Source organism: Dermacentor variabilis, chromosome 3, assembly GCF_050947875.1.
Source record: "Dermacentor variabilis isolate Ectoservices chromosome 3, ASM5094787v1, whole genome shotgun sequence".
Taxonomy (NCBI): domain Eukaryota; kingdom Metazoa; phylum Arthropoda; class Arachnida; order Ixodida; family Ixodidae; genus Dermacentor; species Dermacentor variabilis.
This window is the reverse complement of record NC_134570.1, coordinates 217803638-217829915: the sequence shown is the minus strand read 5'-3', so window position 1 is coordinate 217829915 and position 26278 is coordinate 217803638. Positions and strand designations below refer to the sequence as shown.

At 43.9% G+C, this 26278-nt stretch overlaps 1 protein-coding gene across 8 annotated transcripts in view; it reads left to right on the top strand.

Moving 5' to 3' along the window:
* The window catches only part of LOC142576642 (PHD finger protein 12), a 146795-nt gene that overhangs the window by 109016 nt on the left and 11501 nt on the right, over positions 1-26278 (top strand). For 7 of the 8 annotated variants that reach the window (XM_075686863.1, XM_075686860.1, XM_075686861.1 and 4 more), the window contains 2 exons: positions 10196-10278; positions 11515-11664. In XM_075686863.1, coding sequence (XP_075542978.1) covers positions 10196-10278; positions 11515-11664 — 233 coding nt within the window. Of the gene's footprint in view, positions 1-10195; positions 10279-11514; positions 11665-24756; positions 24838-26278 lie in introns of those variants that run through there. The other variant, XM_075686864.1, reaches the window with a different exon arrangement.

The following is a 26278-nucleotide window of genomic DNA, read 5'->3' as shown; positions in this document are numbered from 1 at the left end:
TGCTATTCCGTGCCTAAAATCGGATATATTGTTGGGGTTGGAAGCCAACCAAAGATTAGTGGGCCAGTTGGCTTTGGGAGCCCATAACAAAACCACAAATTAGGCAGTGCAAGGGGACATGGGTTGGGCATCATCTGAAGTCTGAGAAGCGCAGAGCAAGATTAGTTTTGAAGAAAGACTCAGGAACATGGATCAAAAGAAATAGGCGGCTAAAGTGCACAAGTATCTGTACTTGAACAGCGTGGACACAGAATGGAGGAAGAGGTCAAGAAAGTTGGCAACCAAGTACAGGGTAATTGAAACTGTAAATCGAGAACCAGGAGGAATTAGAAAGAAACTGAGAGAAACAGAGACAGCGAATTAGATGCAAAGAATGGAAACGAGAAACACCATGGAGATTCACAAGAATGAAAAAAATTTTTTGGAAAATTTGTACAATAACACGAAGGGAAGCGCCTTGCTATTTGAGGCTCGAGCTGGTTGCCTAATGACAAAAACATACCGCAGCAAGCATTTGCAGTTAGATTAGATGAGGCATTTGTATGCTGCAGAAAAAATCTGGGGACCACTGAGCACATCCACACAAGGCTTTGGGGGCAGGGCAGGGCAGGGGCAGGGCGGCATGTTCCACTCCGAGAGGCCGTGCGTGCCCGGTTGGGCTGCTGTATCTTGAAAGTCATCTGCAATGGGTACAGAGTCTGCACTGAGCTGTGTTTTCGCAACTTCAATTGCATTGAAGCGACCGGCTGCAAGAAGGTCAATTCGCTCGGTGCTGTTGCCATGTTTCCTCACTGCAGCGTTTTGACAGCTAGTTTCCACGGTCATCGAGTGAGATGTGTTCATATTTTGCTTGTACATGTGCAACACCATTTTTGTTAATTTAGTTAGTATGCCTATGCTTGCAAGTTTATACGGATGATAAAACTACTATCCTTACTTCGTATGGCTGGCTGTCCACTAATTTGCTGTCGCAATCGGTGCTTCACCTTTTGGTCGATACTGCAACTTTTTAATTTAGGGCCTGAAATTAAAGAGTTAAAATAGTTTGAGGCATGAACTTTACATGTCTCTAATTCTCCATCAAATAGAGATATCACAGTTCTGTAAACTGCGTCTGCTATAGCCGGGGCCTTCAAAGTACGGCCCGCAGCCAGCGGTAGCTTTTTCCTTAACTGCCGGTGTTTTTCTCCTCAGAGCTTTCTCCTGAGAGCAGGGCTCCTCCACAGAATCTTGCGCTATTGTGTTTCTTCCTGGGAGCTGGCTTCACTGCAGTTAAGGATTAGGCCACTTCATTTGACCCAGGGCCATTGAATCGGTAGCACTATTGCATCAGGAGCGTTCGACGCTCCGATCAGTTGGTCCCACTTCACCCAGGTGTGAAATTTCGCCAACATTTCACCCGCAAAACTACAGCACTTGAATAGCTGTATAGCATAAAGCTCCTTTCTTCGTTTGTCATTGCCTCCTTGCTGAGCCTAGCCTCAGTACGGCAAAAAAAAAAAAGAAAAAAAAGTTCTGGCTGTGCATGTCACTGCTTGTGTGTGCCTTGTTTTTAAAGTGAATAGCTTTGTTTGGCTCTTTTGGCCATTCTGGTGGTGAGCGATAAGTGGTGAACGGACTTCCACTGAGGTCATGGGCTTTCGCACAACAGAAATGCGTGTTGAGGGTAGGCGGCAGTGACAAACGCACAACAAGTTCGGAGCACTATCGCCACCGCCGAACACAATATTGTGGGCAGCGTTTATTGCCAAACTTTCCCAGGTGCACGTGCTGTCAGGTGTACATGCTGTCGTCGCTTGTGGCATGCTTGCACTTTACCTAAACGAAGACACATAATAATAATAAAAGAAAGTTGCAGTTTCACCCTAATGGAAATGTGCAATAATATTTTGTTCATCCTTTCCTTTCGTATTATGCTTGATGCTTTTATTGTTGTTTTTTATTATTGCTCTATGTATTATTGTTGCTTTTTCTAAGATGTACAGCGTTACTAATGATTGTATTCCCCCCCCCCCCCTCCATGTAGTACCCTCCCCGTGAGGGCCCTTAGGGGTGACATGAATGAATAAACAAATAAAAAGGTGAATTATTGATAGCGATAGCAAGTTATTACACAACTACAAGAAATGACATTCGTAATTTTATCAGTTGTTTGAATTGCAATAAGCATTCGCCTCTGGATTAAATAAGCAAATATGAACAGATCTCACTCGATGACTGTAAGCACTCACTGTCACAACATTGGCGTGATGAAGAGCGTAAACAAAGAGGTGTGAACACTTCTACTGCCTCTCCCTTCAGCGCATCTCCAAAACTTGCGACTTTCAAAGTTTTGCATTTTCAAGGTTTTCTGTACGTTCAATAAATTTCAGTGATTCATGGACTTTAACAGATAATTATGTGGAATCAGAAAGCTATTTGCTTAACTTGACAATCATCTTCGACAGTTTCTACATAATATTTGGTCCCTTGCGAATAGACTTGCCACTGTTTAAAATGCCTAGATGTGCCGCAGGGATTGTTTCTGATGATAAGCACAATCATAATTCACATTTTTTGATGCCTACATGTTCCACAATAAAATTGATCACCAGCTAGTTGCGTTAAAAATTTAAAAAAAATAACAATTGATAGGTTAATTGTGAATTGCTATGAGAAATATGATAATTGTAACAGCATATTGCATAACTACTAGTAATCCCTTTTTGCTACTTCAGGAGTTTTCCACCTGATAACATGTTCTCTTGTTTCATTACTGTCATTGCCATGGTGCTTCAGACACTTGACAGCAGTTGTTTATCATTCACAAGATGCTCAGTTGTCGGAATGTACAATTGCAAATGGTATTGCACGTGTGTCATTTTATATTGGCCAGAGTTCTTTTTCATGAAACAGATTCTGTGGAAACTTCATACTTCATGCTGATTTAGAAATCAGCAAATATTCCATATTGATTTCAATATTCAGTGAATGTTTCGTATTCTGTTCAATATGGAAATTTTCCTATTTGAACACCCCTAGTTAAAATTTCGTTCCCACCTCGTGTATATTGTGCTTTGTGCCTTATTTCAGTGCTATGGCACGTTGTCACTGCCATGTGTGCTATTTCGATTCATCCACTGTTATCTCTAAATATTGTGAAGTTCCTATGCGCTCTAGAAGGTCTTGATGCTCGATGTCTTCTGTGTCACAAATATTCCATGGGTTATTACATTCGAACTCAATTATAACAATGTTCAAGTGCCACTAAAATTCCGTTGTTATAACTGATAATTGTTATAACCGGGTTGCATGAAAAAAAGAAATCAAGATGGGGGATGGCATAGCTGTTCCTAAAAAGCTGTAATGGCAGGAAGGACAGTTCTCCTCCCTTCGTCCATCCAGCTGCTGATTGTCTTGACTCGTTTAACTGTTTAACTCTGTCTCATGCGCGTTGCCATCACATGTTGTTAACAAGCCGCGGCTGTCGGCGTTCCAGAATGACATTGCTATAACTGCAAACCGCCAAGGCATCGCCTTGGTGGCCCCAAAAGGCGCCTTTTAAAAAATGTGGGAAAGTTGTCATGGCAGCAGCTTGAGAAATCCAGAAGAAATGCTGGGACAAGATTGCCACAAGCATCTTTCATTCCAAAGCTCATTCCAAAGTTTTCATTCTCATTCCAAAGCTTTCATTCCAAAGCTCATCATTCCAAAGCTTTAGAGAAAATAATATTTGTACGATTAAACTTATTCTGTAATAAGCACAACTTAATTAGCGAATCTCAGTATGGGTTTCAAAAAGACAAGTCCACTGAGTTAGCTCTACTGCATCATAAAGAATATATCCTTACAAATTTCAAAAACAAGCTCCTCGCTATCGGTTTATTTGTAGATTTCAGTAAAGCGTTCGATTATATTAGCCACAATATTCTTTTTCGTAAGCTCAATCGTTATGGAGTTAGAGGACTTGCTCTTGAATTTCTTGTCGTATCTCTAAAATAGATGCCAATATGTACAGATAAGTAACTTCAGGTCCCAAGAAAGACTTATAGTTTCTGGAGCACCTCAAGGCAGCGTTCTGGGTCCTTTGCTTTTTGATCTCTATTTTAACGATATCGTAAATATTTATTTCAATGTAAAATTTTTAATTTATGCAGACGACACCAGCATATTTCTAACATCATGTTCTTACACCGAGCTTATCATAATATCAAATGAAGTGCTCCTGAAACTTAGTACATGGTCTAAGCAAAACTGTTTATGTGTCAATCCAACCAAAAATAAAGCTATAATTTTTCGTCCACAAGGAAGCACTTCCCCTTTACTACATCGCATAGCCTATAATAATGCTCCGATTGAATTTGTAGAAAGTATCAAAATCCTGGGCGTGCATTTTTCTTCATCGCTGCTATGGAATGACCCTCTAAACTTTGTAACGCAAAAACTGAGTGAGATAACAGGTATAATAAGCCGAAAACGTTACCTTCTTCCTACGTCAGTTAAAGTAGTATTATATAACGTCTTATTCACCTCTCATCTCAATTATTGTCACCTCGTATGGGGTACTACAACTGATACGAATTTAAACAAATTATTTTTATTACAGAAAATATTAGTACGCGTCCTCGCGAATGTTCCATACAATTCACACACCGAGCATTTATTTGACAGGCTTGAAATTATCACAGTGGACGAAATCTATAGGCGTAGACTGTTGCAGTAGTTTAATCACAGGAACAGGAAGAGCGATCTATCCCTTGTTATGTTATCATACTAAGAAGAACGTGTCCCCTCACGTTTCACAAGAAACACGGTACCCTGGACATTGCACCGTTTTATAACTAATTACAGCTCACAAATAGTAAAAAACAACTTACCGAGGCTTTGAAATGCTTACAACAAATCTGGAATTGATATATGTGCCCTTACCCCATCAGAATTTACTTGACTAAATCAGCGGGACTAATATTCATGTTTATACGGTCAGCTATTTCAGAAGTGCAGATTAGTTGAGTTTACTGATTTTTGTTCACATTTACATTACGTATATATGTGTATATATATGTATTTTTTTCATCTGTCATGTGTGAAACGTTGTGTAGCTTCTCTATGTGCAACTACTCACTTTTCATTTAGTGCTTCTCAGGCATTCTTGCAAAACTGTGTGTTATTTGTATTGTCAAAAACACGCGGCAGCTCCGCGCTGCCCATGTCTTGTGGTCATAGGGGGCAGGGTGTATTTTCAAGCTGCACTTGCAGTTTTTCTTCCCTGTCTCCCCCAGTCTGTTGAAAGTAAAGATATATTCAATATTCAATCTTGCCACGTGCTTCCCACTGGCTTGCACGAGGAAACTGCATGTTTGTCAGCCTTGCTTGCTTTACGCGAAGCTTGCCGACATCCTTCTCCCAGGCATCCAGGTGCTCCACATAGTGAAGGGGAAGGCCCCTCACGAAAACACGCCCATGAGGGACTGAATCTTTTATGGGACCTCTCGCAGGGACAATGATGCAAGCATGCTATCAGTGTTGCTATCCGATGCAAGCACATTCACGACGATCACCTCATCGGTTAGAAGCACTTTCTTTCCAAATCTATAGCAGTGCGCTTCCTTTTCACCGGCAACATCGTGCATTGCTGATGATCAGCAGGCGGATCAGCCCTGTTCTGTTTCAGCGGCGAGTCGAGTGAGGCTGATAAACTACGTGGCCAGGAACGACTTGGACGCCACGAACAAAGACAAGCATGAGCGATTTAATTCATTAGCATAATCGCACAGAATGAGGGCCCAGCAAGCAATCTGGGAGCAGCACAGTTGAAGTGGTCCATTTGTGTTCGGAGGGGTGGCAGGGTGATGGCAGAGATGCACGCGAGGCTAGCGTGCAGCTCTCATGGAGAGAAGCGCGCGGTGGCAGTTGAGGTGGCGGGCAGTTGTGCAGCAGCTCACATTCCACCTTTTCTTTGTTTCTTTTCAAGGATTTCGCATTCCATTAGCTTTTGGCACAGACACTGAGCAGCCAGACTTCATCGTTATAACCGATAATGCAGCATGGGGACATAGTAGTAAGTGGGTTATTTCTCCATAGAAAACGTGCAAAAATTGACGGTGCAGCAGCTTTTCATTGTTATAATCGATATATTGTTAACACCGGTATCATTATAAGCGGGTTTGACTGTATTTACATAGGTAGTTGCCAAATAAATAATTTGTGACCACCTACCTCAGGGAGCTTTTTAATCCCATTTCAAAGATGTGATGAAAGGCTTACTTTTTAGGGCTTGACGATGCACTTTAATAACCATCAAGTTGTTTATTTGTGGCTTAGCTGAGGTTAACTTTTTGAGTGGATTAATCAGTCGAAATATGCAAAAAAATTTGCTTAGCATGCCATACAAAGATGCTTCTGCACACCTGAATATATTTTTTTTATGTAAACCACCTTAAGAAGTTAGCTATACAGTATGGCAATGATTATTGTTAACAAATAGCATATCTACACTGTGTATAGCTATTTAGGTTGCATGGCTGCGATCGCAGAGAGTAGAAAGAAGAAAAATGTGCGGACGGCTTGTCAAACACGAAGTTGTATAACATTTTTAGGTTGCATTTTATTAAAATAGGTCTACAAGAATGGAAGTTTGGGCGAGTTTGTAAGAATTCATATTTGACTTAGAGCGAAAAAAAGACGGGGACACAAGAAAGGCAAACTAGATACGACAAGCGCTACTTCGAACTAAAGTTGATTCTTAGAAAAATATGCCTATTTATCAAAGCTTATGCGCAGGAAGGGGATGCCAAACAAGTTCACGACACAAGGCATAATGCTTGTTCCTTGTGCCTGTGGTGTTGTGCACCGCGTTCCTTCTTCGTGTGGATGTAAATGCATCGGGCAGGCAGGCCTAAGCAAGGGGTCGCACCACATCTTCCCCTCAAAGGGGGCCGTACAATGTGAACCCGTTTGGCAGGGCACACCAGCCCTTTCTTGGCACCGCGATAAGACGACCAGGCAGGTTGTACAGGCTGTCTACATTAAAAAAAAATGCTTCCATGTGTGTCAGCCAGCCGTCAATTAACCTTCACACAAGTGAAATACCATATCTTGACAAATCCTGTTTCGCTACAAAACCCAACACCATCTATGGCCACGTGATAAAAGCCTGAGTCAGAGCTGGTAACAACTTTACAACTTTCGTAAACTTTTTTGGGGGGTTTGGAGCGCACTTGCACAATGATGTACATTGCTTTTGATCTGTGTCGACTGGCAAGTAGCCATGCTTTTCCGAGAATAAACTTTAGTTTGAAGTAGCGCTCATCCTGCCTGGTGTTCCTTTCTTGTGTTTATTGCGCTCTAAGTCAAATAAGAAAATAAGTCTAAACTCCAACTTACAGGAGTAGTCTTTTCTGGCTACTATTATAACACAAACATTGTCCAGGATAAAATCGAAAAATAAACTGGACAGAGCAAAACGAAACAACATGAACTCTCTCCCTCTCCTGTGTATTGCAGTATTTTATTTTTGACAATGCTAGACTAACTGACCTGCATTACAGAAGCATTATGAGCAACAGCCAACGCAAATTCGCAGAAATACCGAAGTTGCACTAATGACTTGCTGGCAAAGCAAGGGACTCCTTGTGAAGACACTTCCCAGACCACCTCAGCGTCTTTTGCATATATCAGATTTCTGCAGATAGAATGACTGTGAACAAGCAAAAGAACAAGACTGTGCTGTCGAAAAATGTGGACCAGCTTGTTTGCCACCACCAATGTTTAATATTATTTCAAATCAATGAATACATGGCAACTTGATAATCAAAGCGAAATTTTAATCCTAAAATAGTGATTTTGCTCCTTTCCTGGACGTGATGCCAGAAGGTCAAATAACTAATTAAAATACAAAATTATTTGTCTGAAGTGCATTGATTAAATGAAAAAAAAAATTTTTTTTCACACTCAGTATTGTTACTTATGTTTAATAATTTATTTTCAGATTTGGTTTTTTATTGTACATCCCACTGCCCAAAAAGTTTGCAGTGAATCTTTAGCAGACATTGATATAAATTTGCAGGCTTATGGGAAACAGGATCTACGAGGGTGAATTTTCTGTTCGCAATTTAGTGTGGTGAAATAAAATGAGACACCGACAACAAAAGATTTATCAAGGTCAAAGTTTTGGTTTCTTTACAGGAGCCTTGTTCACAAACATAGTAAAACTTGAGTGTGCCGTATACTAAATCTGTCGTGCTCGTTTTGTTGACCAGGTTCCATCCCGTCCCTGTCACATGCTCATCACAAATTAGTAGTATTTTTGAGAGCGGTGTATACATCAATTTTGCCCGTATTAGATGTATCATCAGGAGCAGTTTACAGAATTCTGATAATGTTTTTTCATTGCCGAGTTAAAGAATATGAAACTTGATACCCATATCTTTTTTCAGTGTCACAATTTTCAGCAATTCTTGCAAAAGAATTAACGCCCTTAATAAAACATCTACTTGCTAGGTCACTATAATTTCACTTGTTTTGCAAATGCAACAAACCTCATCAAAATCAGTGTAATGGTTGCCTTTCTCCTTTGTCATGTATTTAGATAGGAGCCCCCAAGGCAGATGGGAAGATTACGCTAGCAATACAGTTTTTAAAGAATTGAATCTGATGGATTTCCGTCATTGCTTCGGGCATCATATCAAGTAAAGTTGAAGTGAAAATTAATTGTTGAGCTTCAGCAGTGAGCGAGCCTGAGAAAGTTTTTTTACTTCGCAGAATGTCTCCCAAGTGCATGATGTGTCCACTACTTTTGCATACCAAAATTGTCGCTTGATTTTGTTATTAGGACATTTCATTGTCGTATTAAACTGCGGGGAATGGTGTTCGGTTACTGTTATAGTAGGGTGTGATGCAGGCTCTTTTCTTTCTTTATTGTTTCAAATGGCTCCAGGAGGCAGAGCTGCCGAGAACCCAAGTAAAGGCAAAGCCATTCGCTCCAAAATGCGCACAAAACTTTTAATACAACTAATGTGAAAAGAAACATGTAAATTAAACACACCCTGAAAATCCATGGCAAGAGACAAATACACTGAGAGCGAAAGTCAGGGCAGACCACGAGCGTGCGCCACAGTTCGACATGGCTCGGCGGCGGCAAAGCGCTGAAAGAAGCAGCATTCGTCTAGCCAAAATGTCGTTGGGGTTAACCGACGAACAGGCGACCAAAGCAGCTCGGGCTTGGAGAGAGGACGCAGATGGCTTGGCGGCACTTGCAGGTGGAGGCGATGTTCTGGCCCAGCAGCTGGGCGCAACTCATAGCCCGACTGCTCACGCTCTGCCTATGGGTACAAGAATCGACAGTCCTCGGGCAGGAGGCCCCGGTCGGGAGAAGTCCCGGTCGCTCGGGTCTGGTGGTCGACTTTCGCCCTGCGTCACTTCCTGAAACTGCCCCCTTCTTCTGCGGGCATGCCTCGCTTTTTCTGCCACTCTGGCCCATTCGTTTCTTCTGGATTGGTGACGCCTGGAGCCCCATGTTCGCCAGCAATTGGCCCCTGGGAGCTCCGTGGTTTCTTCCGATTGGATCACTTTCTTCTTATTTTATCTTCTTGCACTGTGCATTCTCATGCTTGACGCTCTTCGACGTTGTTTTCTTTCACCTAGCACGGAATTCATTTCCGCGCGCTCACTCTTTGTCGTCCTCCTCTTCTCCCAACCACGGCATGCTTTAATTAAGTTGTGTAGCTTGTGTTTAATAAGACACAATGTAGAAAAAAAGCAAGTCATCAACTAGTTATAGTAAGTAGAAAGTTAGTTGGTAGCCTGTGGTGTAGTTGCCTATATTGTAAAGCATCATCAGATCGACCAAAAGGGGCCTGTGTAACGTCGTGAGGCACAAAAGGGATGCAACTACGATACTGAGTGGCAGCGTGTGCAGTCATACAACATATCTCAGCGTCAATAAGTGAACCAGATATTCTCCAAAAAATGGTTAGCTTGAAGTGAAAAATTTTTCACCCGAAAGGTCATTGAAAGGTTATCTAGAAAAATATATTCACCAGAAAACAAATTTTCGTGCCGTAATAAAAACCGAAAAGGTTAGCTAAATTTTGGGAAAATAAGAATTGAGAGAACTAAACCAAGAAGTTATAATATTTCTGTGTCGGTATGCCTTTGAATAGAATTGGCAGTCAGTGTGCCAACTGCGTTAATGCTAATGAGAGGTGGAATGCAGGTGCTGACATGGATCTGTGCCTCAGAGACTTTGGCCACTGCGACTTTGTCTCTGCAAAGCATGCCTGCATCTTCTTTGATGAGGTGAGTCACAACTCATGTGCTCGCCTGGCTTGTCTTTGGAGCTGCCATTAAAAGGGAACTAAGGTGTAATGATGCATAATTAGTACTTTTTGTATATGAAAAATTCATAAATGTTCTGTACTGATGAATGTGAATGTTGTATATATGAGCATTTTGCATAGAGTGCGCGGTCTAGACAATTTCATCCAAAGTAAATCTTGTGTCTTGCGTTATTCTTTTTCTTTATTAGGTAGCTTTTCATTTTGCAATTGCATCATGAAGCCTCTACTCCTTTAGTGTACAAACAAATAATTAACTATAGAAGCTTTTAATATGACCGTAGTTTAATGCAACCATCAGCCAGGGCAAATTAACTGGGAAACTACAGCATGCCTGTTCATTTGCGGTACTGCAAAGGACCAACGTTGAGAGTGCAATAATTATGCAAGTGTGTTCAATGCATGAGTAAATACGGTACTAAAAATGCTTGAATTTATGGCATTTATGGCTTGTACATCAGTAGCAGATAACAGACAGCTAACAGATAACAGATAACAGCTAGTGACAGAAGCTAGACATGAGTGATCAGCCAAACCTAACTTTTCAGAAGCTGACACCATTAAATGAAAATTAATATGCAGATGCCACACATTGTGGGAATCGATGTCATGCGAAGCATCTTGCCAGTATCTGGCTATCCAGCATTGCTTTTGCAAAGCATCATCAGACAGACCAACATGTTCGTGCACGAGACGGACCAATTATGTATGTGACGGCTGAAGCAAGGCAATGAGGATGGTGACGGCAGTGGCATTTATATTGTACTCTGGCAAGGAAACAGCCTTACCGAAAAAGAAACGCAAGCTGGCTGGTCTTCGTGCTGGTGCCTGGCACAACAGAAACTTGTCAGTGCTATGTGACGCACACAAAAATTTATTTGGCCATTCCATTCCTGCATGTGTGGTATAATTCAAGCTGGCACGGGAGAAATATGCATGTGGCCTAATGGAACCCCTATGTTGGGGCACCAATTGGAGAAAAGGCCCAAAATGAGGCGAGACCGGAACCTGCCACAAAGCAGCATTATTTCTTTCATTGAAAGAAAAGAAGTTTTTCATCCACCCGTACGTTCCTTTCATAAACCTTGCGGATTTCTGCAGAACTGATTCGCCATATTTCTTTTGTTGTATCAACAACAATCACGACTTTCAGAAGCAAGGCATTTTTTGTCAGCATAGCATGATGGTATGTGTGCAGATTGGCAAGCACTATGAGCTGCTCAACTACAGCGAGCACGGCACCACTGTGGACAACGTGCTCTACTCGTGTGACTTCTCAGACAAGCGGCGGCTGCTGGCCACTGCTCAGCCTGCTGCTGCTGCTGCACTGGCCGCCCCTCGGCAGACGGTTTGTGTTACATATTTTAGTTGCAACAGGTTGTCTGAGCACACTTCGCCTATTGAGGTATGAATTTATAGAAAGGGCTACAATTGGGGCACAATTGCAAGCCAAGTAGTAGTCAAGTCATGTTTGCTTCGCAGAAATCCACTTTTGGGATACAAGGCCTTAAAGTGTGCTACAAAATACATGGGCGTTCGAGCCAACAGTTTCCCAAAAGTGTGCGTTTAGCAGTTTGGTAAAATCTTGTCTGTAACACCTACGCATTACCTAAAGGGGCCCTGAAACACTTTTTAAAGATAGTAATAAAATGTTGCTAATCTGTAGACAAGGCTCCTGTGAACGTGTGAGCCAAATATTATTCCACTGCATTGAGCAAGGAATTTACCAATCTCAGTAAGACAGTAAGAGGTCGCTTTCTCCTTCATAATGTCAGCAGCTAGGTAGCAAGTAGGCCCAACGGCAATTAGCAGATGTCGTGATTGCGAGAACATTCTTAGTAATACCATTATTGTTATCTTTGAGTTAAATAAGTGAAAAATTTATATGTCTGCAATCTCGAAAAGACCGAAAAAGCATTTGATATTTGTACTTCTAATCTCTAGCAACAGTCATCTGCTCAAAGTTGCACTTTCTCCTTCACTGCTTGCAGCATTTTCCCTTCCTCCATGGAATAGTAAGCGCAGAGAAGGTTTCCGTGACTTCGGCAACCTTGCTTCGTACTCATTCTAAGATAGCCAGGATAGCACTCACCAATGTGTATCGTCATCCACTCAGTTTGATGACAGCGGCGATGCATTGGCATAGGTATGCAGAGTCATCTCGACTGTCATCTCATCAACGTGCGTGCACAAGTCAAGGCCGCCTTCACACAAAGAAAAAAAAGCAAACTGGTGCTGTGGTTGGGAAGAGCACTTGGTGCACTGAGCAAGCACTATGTGCACCCGAACTTTGTAACAACAAAGGAAAGAGAAGGAAGTGATCACTGAACTTTTGGGCAAGGCCTTGCCCCCTTGCCATAACCCACTGTCTAGCTTACAGTGTGCGAGCAGAGACGATAGGGAAAGCTGCCCAGCAGTGCGATAGCAACCTCTCACTCCACGTATACTTGAAGGATTGGAAAAACTTTGCAGTAGGAGATACGCAAGGCAACATCCTTCAATAATGAGGCCATTCTGTGATTGGTTATAAAAGTGTTCTGGGCCCCTTTAACAGAGTTTGGAAGTGGATGTCTCGAAAATTACTCTGACGTATAAGCTCTGACACAAAAGTGGCACTTAAGATTTGTGCTAAGCAAACATCATTATTCTACTGCAATAAAACTTTGAGTTAGGTTAGTTGGTTTGTTCCTCAATTATAGAAGTATGACAGAACATGGCCAAAAAAGATGCACTTAAACTTCGTTATACATCCCTTCTTCATCCATGTTTTTCCACGTGGCCCTGTCTATATTCCTCTACTACATGACTTTAATTTCTTAAATCGAACATATGCCCTAAAGTGAATGACTGACCTAGAATCGCTCTTCATCGATGACTCGTAGAATCGCTCATCCTGGACAGCTTCCGCTATGTGTGCGACATTGAGCGCACATTTCACTGCTGCTCGCCACAACCGCTGTGGACGAAACAATGGTTGCTATTTCATCATCATCATCATCATCATAATCATCATATTTTCACTACTATCTATTTATGCGATCACAAATGGTGTCTATGCAGTTCTGAATGCACGCACCCAACGCATGTATTGAGTCAAAATGAAAGTACTGCTAGCTGCAACTGTTGTGAACTAAACCATGGAAACCATGGTTGTCATCACTGCGATCATGGACGATGACAACGCAGTTATAGAGGCACGTTCCAACATATGCGCCAAGTCTAAACGAAACTACTGTTTGTCATTGCGAAGGAAACTGCGGTGGCTATCAATGCAATCATGGACAGCGACTACACAGTTCTTACGGCAATCACCCAGCATGACGTCAGGCCCTATGCTAGATGAATAAAGGCACAAACGGGCAAGAAGCATTCCAACAGCTCTGTCATTCTCGTATGGTTTCCACTGATGACTACAGCGGAATCTCATTCATACGATCTTCACGGCGACCAAAAATAGCATTATGATCACTAATGTGGTCTTGATGAAGCAATGGTGATGATTTCCCGGGGCAGGCCGTTTCAGTGTATAGCTGCTCGAAAAAAGAATGAGGCAGTAAAAGTAGCAGTGCTCGATGATGGAGGGTAGCCTGAAGTGGATGATTGGTGCGGTGAGATAAGCGTGCTGCAGCTGTTGTATAAGGTGGCTGATTGAGAGAAGAATGAAAGGATTTATGATAAGGGGCGAGACTTGCAATGCGTTGACAAGAAAAAAAAAATTAAGAGGCAGCAGACTGGACTTGGCTTTCAGAGATGAAATACTGACTTTAGTGAGTAGAAAGAGTGAATGAATCTAGCGGCACAATTTTGGACTGATTCTAATGCATTCATTAAATATGCTTGGTGCAGGCTCTATATGGCAGATATATATTTAGTTTTGGTCTATTTATACGTTGATCGTGAAATCGATTATAGTTGATCGTGAAAGTTACTGAGGGTGTGGTAAATGACGCGCTCATTGGGAAACATTAGAATACTGCAGGACACATGCTCGTGTTAATCGTTAATATATTTTAGGAATAGAAGAGCGAGTGCAGATCCCCGTGGAATGCCTGATGTGACGGGGGGGGAGTGTTAAGCTGGTGACCATTAACAGAGTCTGACTGAGAACTATTAGAAACTGTTCGATCTATTGAAGAATGTGACGGCAGCGAGGAACTTTATCAAAAGCTTTTGCACAATCTAGAAAGATGACATCAGTCCGCATGTTACGGTCAAGATTAGTGTGCAGGTAGTGAAGGAAGAGGGCTAATTGGGTTTTGCAGGAGAGGCCTCTGCGAAACCCATGTCGTGAAGGATTGAAGAAATGGCAAGACTCCAAGAAAGTTATAATGTGAGACTAGGTGACATGTTCCATGATTTTGCAGGGTACACTAGTTAATGAAATGGGGCGGTAATTCAGAGGTGAGTCTCTGTTACCTGATTTAAACACTGGAATGACTTTTCCCATATTCCAGTCATCTGGAATGATTCCTGAGGAGAGTGACTGTGAAAAGATCAAAGATAAATATGCGGCACAAATTGATGTAACATTTTTCAGAAGTTTTGTATTAATCGAGTCCATAAACAGCTGATGAAGAAAGTTTCATGGTATGAATTATTGATGCAATGCCTTCCTTGAAAAAGATGATAGCTGGCATTAATGCTTCTATGGTAAGTCGTAGCTGTGAAGGTTCGTCAAGTTCTTTAGTAAAGACAGATCCGAATCCATTGTGAAATATTTCCCTGCACTCATGGTCAGTGACTGGTTCGAGTGAGTTATTACAGTAGTATTTCGTTGATATGTTCCCGTTGCGTACATTTTCCCGGTGCCAACGTTCCCAATCGAGAACGCACAGAATCACCCAATAGAGTTAGCTCATTCACATGTTCCCAGAAAACACGATTTTCGGCAACAACGTTCAGTATGTCGCCAAACTGCGATCGCATGATATGTTTTCCGGCCACTAGATCTCATGTAAACAAGAAAATGCACGAGGCGTGTGTGATCGAGTACAGTATATAGCTGCTCTCCGCAGCAGCTCCACCGCAATACTCGCCCACCCGTCTCAGGCGAAAACGCTGGCACCCACTCATTTTCCCATTGCGGTACCAGCAAATCTTATCCGTGGTCGTCGCATGGTGCATTCACAGCTATCGCCGCCAATCCTTTTGCGATAAAGATCTTTACCTATCTGTATTACAGCGCATAGTGAGTAGTACCATTGGTAGCGTACTGCACGCTTTTAGTAGGCGATAAACCAAATGTGCCACTGTTTCCTGCTGCAGGCAGTGCGATGTAGCCATAACATTTTGCTTCAAAGGCATCCGGAGTCATCTACCTGCCATATTTCATTTCGGTTTCCCGTCACCCTCTTAAAACACCATGCAATAGGAAAACAAAACCCGTCTCGGGCCGCCAGAGCACCACCACCTCAACGCACATCATCGTCTCGTGCCACAACGCTTCGCGCGATGCTTCGAATTACGTCGATGTCAACAATAGTTGATTCTGTCAATTCAATTTTTTTAGTTCGCATCATACGTTCTCCTGATTAGTACGTTTTTTTCGCTGTTTTTTTCCAAAATGTATGAACGAGGTTCTACTGTAGTAAGTGTAATATCATGAGTGTGTCTGGGGTTTAACACTTGCCAAAATTGTCTGGGACTGCTGGTTATTAGCTTTGGTAAGTCAATGCGATAAAATGAGTGCTTGGGATTCTGTATCACAAGTAAGTATAATTTTTCAGCTTCGAGGTATTTTTCCCAACCGGTCTCAGTGCAGCTGCGTTGAACTGAGCAGAACAACTGTTTCTTTCTTTTGTTTTCTAGGTGTTTTAGGTGTGAAGTAAACCACGGCTTATTGTGATCAGTATAAAAGGTTACCCTTGGGATAAACATGTTAGTGAGCTGATTTATTTTTTAATAACAACCAATTTCACATAAATAGCACCACAGAGCACTCTGTGGTGCGTGCTTCTCTTGTGTGTGTCTCGTCAAAATGTTGCGCAATCCAACCTCCAATATGCTATACCAACACGCCCAGTCTTCAACCTTGGAAAATGTGAAACATAGATTCGTACTCAAAGAAAAAGGTAATAAGATCTTCCTCTATTGCATTGTAGTTCCCCTTATCGTAAAGACTTATTGTTTTCGCAGATGTGTTGTGGGGATTTAGGTGCCTTCCCGTACCTCGTCCCCCAGCTCGCACGTCGTGCTTAGCTCGATCTTCAGGAACTGCTGCCGTAATGGCAACATGGCAGACACAACTAGTGCACCGGAGCTGATTCTTCACGCAAGCCATGCTTCTCCCTCTCGGGTTCGAGTCACCACGCAAGCATCACCGGGACGTGCCCTGATGTCCGGGGAGTCACAGCATACCTCCCTGCCTCGCTGTTGGTGCAAAACCATTCGATGGCTTCTGCTTGTCCCAAAAGCAGCTGGTAGGCAAAGTCAAACGCGAGCCACCCTGCTCAGCCGACAATGTCGCTGCGCTTTCCAACTATATCGCTTGCTTCATGCACAGCTGAGTGCCTTTTGCTATGTGCATGAGCCACCCCGCTCCATCATTGATCTGTTTGTCAGTCGTGTGAGGCCTCATGCACCTATCTGAGCGACAACCCAGCTCTCCACTATGCCATTTACTGGCTGCTCAGGGTAGGGCATGCATTTGGAAGAACAGGCACAGGTTGGCCCATCTCCGACCGCTGCGCCTGGCCCGGAGCAGATGCTGCTGCATACCACAGCCACACAGCTTCTCCAAGTCCTGATGGAAGCGGCACGCTCAGAGCCTAATGCTCTAAAGGGAGATCTCTAGTCCCCTCAGCCAGGCATGCCAAGTGGCCTACGGCTACCTCTCCTGGAGTATGGCGGTTATTAGGACCGCATGGGGGGGGGGGGGGGGGGGGTGCTACGGGGTACCTCGAGGCACTGCACCGCTGTCAGGCAATGTGGCTGGATGACAGCGCGATGCTAGGCACTGTGTTGCCCATCTCACTAACAGCCCATGTGGCATGGTGGTACCGGCTTGTCGGCCACCAAGCTCGTTCGATGGAGGAGTTTAGGACGCTCTTCCGCAGCAAATTCCTCCCTCCTGACTATGAGCACCGCATGCATCGCGAGCTAGAGCTTTGCACCCAACACCCCGACGAATCTTTGCTCGAGTATGTCAGGGCTATGCAGGAGCTCTATCTTCTTGCTTACTCTTTCGCATCTGACGCCGAGAAGGTGGAGCGGACCATTCGTCAAGCCCATCCAACCTTTGCCGCTTACCTTCGGAGTGCCCGTTATCGTGACCTAAATGAGTTTGCCTCCGATGCGATGCTGATTAAGGACGACATACTGGCAGCGAGAGCCTACCACCCGCTGCCACTGCCATTTGTCGCTTTCGAACCTCGTTGTGTGTGTGCTGGTGGTGACACGTCACCCTGTAATTCCCCAAAAATACAAGGTGGCCATGGCCCCGAGAGAGTACCGAGATGCGTGTGAGCTTTCTGATCGCGCTCTCGACCTGTACTCGCACGCCCGGGTGTGCTGTTATAGCCCGCACGGCCAACAAGAACGCAAACCCCGTGCCGCTGCATGCGAGGGCAAATCTGATTGCGGTGCCCCTTTGGCTAGCGAACGGAAGCCACCTAGTGCTTGAGATGTGCCCGGGCCCCCGGATCGAGACGTTGCCTGCTACCATTGTCATGAACGCGGCCATGTTGCCCGCCTGGCGCAAGAGCCTCCTCGCCCGTTGGGAAACGGCTTGAGCCGCCGGTGAGCTCCACCGGCAGTAGGAGCGCATCGTGGTGAAAGGCGACCTCTGGCTCCAATGGCGGGTCGCACTGGAACTGACTCTTCCCCCACGCCAGCGCCTCTCATCGCCCTTACGATTGCTGGCGGGCAGCTGCCTGCCAGCAATCGGGGCTTCGGTCTCACTGTTCGGCAAAGAGGGTATGGCTCATTTGCACCGGCATTCTGTTCGCATTAGAGTCTGTGACACCGCCGCCTTCCACCTCACAAATGGTACGGCTAACTCGTGTGGCTCTGTGCGGTTGGTTGTGGGCTGGGAGAATCACATGCACCATCAGCATTTTGTGCATTATTCGGGTCTTTCCGTGCCCGTGATTCTCTGACACGACTTCCTTGCACGCACGGGTGTCGTGATTGACATCGTACGTGGAGGCCCTTCTGGCCCCCTGAAACCTTTTGCTACACTCCCACTGGGCATGGCAGGCCTTCAAATGCCGGATGCCACGCGAGAGCAGGAGGAGAGGAGACCTAGCGCAGCCTCCTTGGCTCATGTCCTTCACTGCATCGCCAAGACTGACCCCTTGGCCAGCATGGCAGAACACGGTCAGTCCGAACCGCTTTCTCATGCGCATTGTGCAGTTAAGATTTTCTGTCTACCCTAGCGACCACCCCTTCAACTCTTTCATGACTGCGAGAAAATGGATGTTCTTTCATAGGTCTCAAAAAAATTCTCTACCACTACAAATAATATTCTAGCGCACATTGCCGCATAGCACATTGTGCATAATGAATTGCTCTTTCCAAAAAGATAAGTTGCAAAACAAAAAGAAAAATCATTAGGTAACACATACAAATTTTAGAAAGCGACATTTTTGCTGCCAGTTGATAAAAACAATAAAAAACATGATATCTGCAATAACATTAACATCAAAGGAAATTCAGTATATTGATCTCAAAGATAAATAACCCAGGAATAGTGTCTGAACAAAATAAATGCTCAGTACACCACAATTCTTCGGATACAAAAAAGACACTAAGACCAGGAACTGCTTCATTATTTGTGCCATACAGGGAAGCAGTTCTTGGTTTTTGTGAAGCATAGATGCGCTCCGCAATTTTCTCACAACACGTCTAGTTTTTGTTGAACTTTGCAGTCCTCGTAACACATTTTGCAGTTTTGTCTTTTCGGCATCTTCTGAGGATGGTGCGACGAGAAGTTCCAGGAATGTACTTTACCAGTTTATCAGACATCGTGCACCTCTTTCCAGGACCGATCGCCCTCGGCGTAGCTTGGCAACTGCAGAATTGTGCATCCAAGCACATCTGTATGCATTTTTGCAGATTGTCTTTGTCGCCTCCACAGTGAAGAAAACTAGAAATAAATCCCATGCCGTTGTAAACCATCTTGTGCTGCTCCATAGTGCTGGGCCAATACGTATTCGGGGCAGCCTTCTTGGTGTGACCAAAAGTTTCTTTGCTGCCGATGGCAGCACACCAAGTGAAGTATGCACCCTGAAGATAATAATAGAGCTCTTAGGCCAGGCAAAGAGATTGGTGTGCATGAGCAAAGGAGACCGCTGAACACCGTAAACGAAACTTGCCGGTGAACAGCCACAGATGTTCCAGGCCGACTCAAAACATTGTCACTGTCAGAGCTCGAGTCTGCTTTGCTGTCATCTTCAGAATCGTAACTCGAGTCCTCATCACCAAATTCAAGTGCGGATGCAGCATGAGCGGGACGCTTTTCTCGTGCTTCGTGGAATGACGGCATGGGAGCGACTTTTCATAACTGACACCGGCAGCGTCCCTTGCCGGGATTTTACGAGAGGAGCGAAACCAAAACTGTTCAAAACTGTTTAATAATGCCAGCTCCACATGTTGGACATGCGGCGGCCCTTCAGAAACACACTTTGGTGGAATAAAACGACTGGGACTCCAAACCAAAGATTACTAGTGAGCAGCTGGCATCATTTTTGGGTAATTATCACTACTTAGGTTGTCAGATGGCAAAGCCGGTGATATAATTTAATTCTCGACTTGCTGGGAGTCACTTGATTACAAAAATTTGATGCTAGTGCGGTGGAATCGTGAGCGGCACGCTTTTTTCTTGAGCGTGGCAGTGGTTGACAGCCAAGTCCCTTTTTGCTGCGATCGACGAGGCATTCGATGAATCCTGGTCACCAGTTTGTGGGAAGGTTGAGTATTCTCATCCTAGTCACCAATTTGTGGGAGGCAGCATGGAGAGGTAGCCACCGTAGCCGCAGCTGACCAGCCATGGTGCAGTGAGATCTCAGGTGCAGCCGACAACATCGACACCGTCGGTCGAGCATGCTAGCTTGTTCTATCCTTGTGCTGCCTGCACGTGAGTCCATCTTCTTCACCTGCTTTGGAGGTGATAGTTGCACCGCTACAAGCTTATTGAGACCGGCATTGTTGAGCACTCAAACATCCCCTGGGGTTTACCGGTGGAAATGGGTCCAAAAGAGATGGCTCATATCGACTCTGTGTGGACTACCACCAGCTGAACGAGGTGATGAGGAAGGATGCTTATACTATCCCTAACGTGAAATCAGTCATGGCTAATCTAGGCGATGCGTGCCACTTCACTAACCTGGATGCTAGCCACAGCTACCTGCAGGTTCACATGGAGCCGGCTGAGGCGCAGAAAACTGCGTTCATCTCTCACCGAGGCCTTTACCAGATTACCTGTATGCCATTTGGCTACTCTGTAGCTGCAGCTACGTTGCAGAGATTGATTGACTGCATTCTCGGGGATGCTAAGTGGCACTATGCGCTGGCATATGTCGATGGCGTTGTCATCTTCTCTCGAACATTTGAGGAACACCTCTGCCACCTGGAGGACATCCTCAAGAGGTTGCGTGCCGCCAGGTTGAATCTAAACCCGAAGAAAGCCCAAATAGCTGAGACTTGCATTTCTCTATTGGGCTTAACCATCGACAGAGGTCATGTTCTGCCGTGTGAAGAGAAGATCGAAGATATCCTCTAATATCCAACACAGGCGAACATTCAGGGCCTTAGGCGCTTTTTGGGAATTTATTTATTTATGATACTTTCATGGTACATTGTACATAACAGAGAGGAGGGGCATAAGCAAAAAAAAAAAACAAAAGACTTGTAACGCTTATGGCATTAAAATGAAAAACTAAACAGAGGCACTTCAAAATAAATACAACGAATAAAGGAACTCAACAGGCTCGTGCTAATATAAATCTAAACATAAATGCACCATAATACAAATCACAACATTGACTTGTTAGGGCATAATCACTAAATTATGTTTTCTTTGTGGTCCTAAAAAGGACAGGGTCTGTTATGGCCACTAGCAATAGTGACAAGTTATTCCATTCTTTGCATGTTTTCGAAAAAAATGAATGCAAGTACGTGACTATGTTACAGTGAGGTATGGTGACTTTTTCGGGATGGTTCAAGCGAGAATAAATAAATGATGCTGACTGAATCCAGTGTGAAAGCAAGGTGCTGTTGTGGTGGAAAAGTTTATGAAAAAGTGAAACACAGGATATTTTTCTTCGAGAGGCTAACGATAGGAGCTGCAAAATGGGTTTCATTCCTGTTACACTGGTGGGCCTTTGGTAGTTACTTAAGATGGAATCTAGCTGAGCAATATTGCACAGCTTCAAGACATTAAATTAATGTAGTATGGCCCGAGTCCCGTAAGCCCGTAAGCTTTCGCAGGAGACGAAGGATCTGATTAAGAAACGCCAATCTATGAAAGCCTCTAATCCTACAGCTAGAATAGAACTGGCACTACTTTCCAAGCTAATCAACAAGCATAAGATAGTTGACATAAGGAAGTATAATATGGATAGAATTGAGAATGCTCTCAGAAATGGAGGAAGCCTAAAAGCAATGAAGTAGAAACTAGGAATAGGCAAGAATCAGATGTATGCGCTAAGAGACAATGCCGGCAATATCATTACTAACATGGATAAGATAGATAAAGTGGCTGAGGAGTTTTATAGAGATTTATACAGTACCAGTGGCACCCATGACGATAATGAAAGAGGGAATAGTCTAGAAGAATTTGACATCCCACAAGTAATGCCAGAAGAAGTAAAGAAAGCCTTCGGAGCTGTGCAAAGGGGGAAGGCAGCTGGGGAGGATCAGGTAACAGCAGATTTGTTGAAGGATGGTGGGCAGATTGTTCTAGAAAACTGGCCACCCTGTATACGCAATGCCCCATGACCTCGAGCGTACCGGAATCTTGGAAGAACGCCAACATAATCGTAATCTATAAGAGAGGAGATGCCAATGACTTGAAAAATTATAGACCGATCAGATTACTATCCGTTGCCAACAAAGTATTTACTAAGGTAATCTCAAATAAAATCAGGAACACCTTAGACTTCTGTCAACCAAAGGACCAGGCAGTATTCCGTAAAGGCGACTCAACAATAGACCATATTCACACTATCAACCAGGTGATAGAGAAATGTATAGAATATAACCAATCCTTATATATAGCTTTGATTTATTACGAGAAAGCATTTGATCCAATCGAAATCTCAGCAGTCATGCAGACATTAGGGAATCGGGGTGTAGGATCAATATTGATCCTACACCCTGATATGGCAGGATCAATATTGAGCACACTAAGTTTATGTAACAGTAGCGAATGGCTTACCTTGTCAAATGCTTTAGCAAAGTCTAAAAATGTGCAATGTTACAAAACTAGTGTCTAAATATGTATGCAAGTCGTTAGCGAACTACAGGAGCTGAATATCACATGAAAAATGTTTGCGGAATCCATATTGTGTGGGAGTGAATCTTTTTAGGCTTGTAGCGCAGCTCAGAAAAAGCAAAAAGGAAGGTGGAAGGGGTAATGAAGGGGAATGGAGAACAGAGTGAGCACTGAGTGAAAGAATTGTTGGCCTCCAGAAAAGTTATTATCAGATGTGTGAAGATCATGTGCTCCATTATTCTGCAGGGTACGGATGTTAGGGACACTGGCCTGTAATTGTTAGGGTTTTGAGTTTCCCCAGACTTGTGGATCGGCATTACTTTGCTTGTCTTCCAGTCTGTGGGAAGAGATCCAGAATTATAGGATTGCGAAAAAATACATTAAAGAATAGTGGAACAGTATTCAACCGTGTTACACAAGAATTTGGTATTTATTTGTGGTAACCATAAGAAGTCTTTAGTTTTAAATTCTGGATGATTGCCTTTATTCCCATCACGCTAAATACAATAGGATCCATTAGATAATGGTGAAAAGGACATAGCACAAGAAGTTCATTACAGAAGTCTGATGATGTAAAATAATTGACAAACGAAATATGATGGCATAGACGCCGTTGTCCACAGGGTCCCCAGATGATGTTGATAGTAATATTTTATTTTCACTGTTACCTCTTACAATATTTCAGAAACACTTAGGATTGGATCTCAGTAAACTTGGAAGAATAGTGTTGACGAAGGATAGTTTAGTAGTTCTTAAAGCAGATAGGTAGCTGTTTGTAGCACATCTGTGTGCAAGCCATCGATTGAGTTTGTTACATCGCTTCGCAACACAAAATAAACGCTTCTTGTTCGAAAGTTGATTTAAGCAGCAGTTATACCAGAGGATATTATTACTTGTGTAAGTGCGTCGAGAAGAACCGTGCTGATTACTTAATTCTGAAACTTTATTTCTGAAACTGTGCCAGTTTTCTTCAACTGAGTGATGACCAAAGTGCAGCGGAGAAGTGTCTAGAAAACAACAGAGAGCTTTGTTAATGGCAGGAAAGTTAGCTTTCTTATAATCTCTGATGGTCTTGAGACACCTGCATTGCGATGGATGTAACAATGTTATTGTTAATGTCAGGCACTCAGCAACTTAATGTCAGGCAACACCAACTAATTTCTAATTCATAAATAATAGGTGCACTGATGCACTCGGTGCACTTCTTGACAGCAAGTAAAACACCACCGCCAGTTATATTGCTATAATCACTGCAAAATATAGCATAACTGGTAAAACAATGAAACAGCTCAAAATTTATTTCATTGCTCAGCCATGTTTCCGTCAGTGCGATGATGTCATCAGAACAGTCATTAATAATAACAGATAACTCATCTTGTTTAGGAAATAAACTACATGTGTTAGCAAAGAAAACAGGGTACCCAGATGACTTAGAGCAGCCTTCCCTCACTTTCCTATGGTTTTGCTGAAAGAATGCGACTGGACCGCAATGCTCGAGCAGCGTTCAGAAAACTGTCAGAGGTTTGAATTTCACGTAGAATGCCTTCTGTTTCACTGTATTAATACCATTTGCCATCAGCGAGCAGTTTCTTGTACCTTAGTTTAAATGGCAACTTCTTCCTTTATCCATATTCATTTAGGATTTTTCTTATGTTTTGTGTCACTGTACAATAATAGATATGTTTGTTTCCTTCAATATAACCTTCCTTTAGCGCACCAGTTCTTTAGTTTTGTACGTTTAAAACTTAACGATTAGTGGACATGTTTTCGCCATCTGAAACTGACCTGCTTGTTAGGACCAGGGTAACTCTCAGTGTTGTCGCAATGAAGCAAAAGCAAAGAAACAAATTGGTCAACCAGAATGTCAGGGCATGGAAGCACAACTAAAAAAGGATAATTGGATTTGAAGCAGTAATATTGTGACTTAGAAAAATAACTAACCTGCGTAGCAAAGAAGAAAATGCGTAAGCTTTTCATGCTTGTTCCAATCGTCTCTGTTGTCGGCAGGAAAATTGCTGAGAAAGCAACCACGTTCATCAGGCACAGGGTGCAGTTCTGCAGGCCAACCACGACTGCACCAAAGAGCAGCGTAGCAAAGAAGAAAATGCGTAAGCTTTTCATGCTTGTTTCAATCGTGTCTTCACGCCCACCGATGAGGGATTGCTCAGTGCTGGGTTTTATGCCTGGTGACGTCGATGATGTGACAGCTGCGCAGTGACGAAAGTCTGTCAGAGGATGCATAGCCCATGCGATGTGCTCGCATTCCGTTGACCCCGGCAGGATGACAGATGTCATCAGTGCCGCTTCGCAGTCTTTGTTGTCGACAGGAAAATTGACGAGGAAGCAACCACGTTCATCAGGCACAAGGTGCAGTTCTGTAGGCCAACCACGACTACACCGAAGAGCTGCGTAGCTAAGAAGAAAATCCGTAAGCTTTTCATGCTTGCTCCAATCGTGCCTCGGCTCTACAAGCGCCCTTAACCACTCTGTTGAAAAAGTTGGCACGATGGAACTGGGGTCCTGAGCATGGAGGTGCCTTTTATGCACTATCCTGAGCTCTAGTGGCCATAGCCGAACCGAAGCTGCCCGACCTCAACAGGGAGTTCATTGTCCAAGCTGATGCGAGCGACCTGGGACTTGGGGCTGTGCTGCTTCAGGAGCATGACGGCATTCTCCAACCAGTCGCCTTTGCCAGCCGGTCACATAACGCCACTGAGTGCAACTACAGCGTGACTGAAAGAGAATGTCTTGCTATAGTTTTTGCTCTCTGGAAGTTCAGCTGCTACGTCGATGGAGTGGCGTTTGTGGTGGAGACGTACTACATGGCACTGACCTGTTGTAAGTGCTTGCGCCAGTCCATGGGCCGCCTTGTGTGCTGAACGCTTACACTGCAGTGGTACAACTTTGTTGTGCACTACTAGAAAGGGAGTTCGAACGTGGTTGCTGATGCCCTGTCGCACGCCTCCGTTTTGACATCTGACGCTTTGGTCCATCGCTCCCATGAGCATCTGCACCAAGTAGAGACCAGAGCCTCAGTCTCTAATGACTCGAAAGGCGCGAACCTTAGGCACTCAGTAGAGATCAGAGCCTGTGTCTCCAGTGGCTCAAACGACGCCACCCCCGATGGCAAAGCAATTTCCAGATTGCCAGCCTCAGAAGAGGACGTTTACCTGGTGGACCCCATTACCTCCTCAGGTATCATCTCCAGCAGGCAAGAGCTACTAAAGGCACAGCAGAGCGATCCATTTTGTCGACATATCATTGACGGGCGGCAAAGCTGTCGGGCTCACACGGACAGCTGGTATTGCTGTTGGCACCAAGTGCGACGCAGCTGGTACTGTTGTGGTAACATTGGATACGTATCTGCTTGACGTCGATGGAGTTCTCCTGCACTACATCCCATCTGAGAAGGCTCCCCAGGAGTCGTCTTTCAAGGTGGTGAAATCCTGCAGTTTAAGGAAAGCCACCTTCAGCTATTTCCACGACTCGCGGTTGGCCGGACATGCCAGTGGCCTTAACACTTTCCACA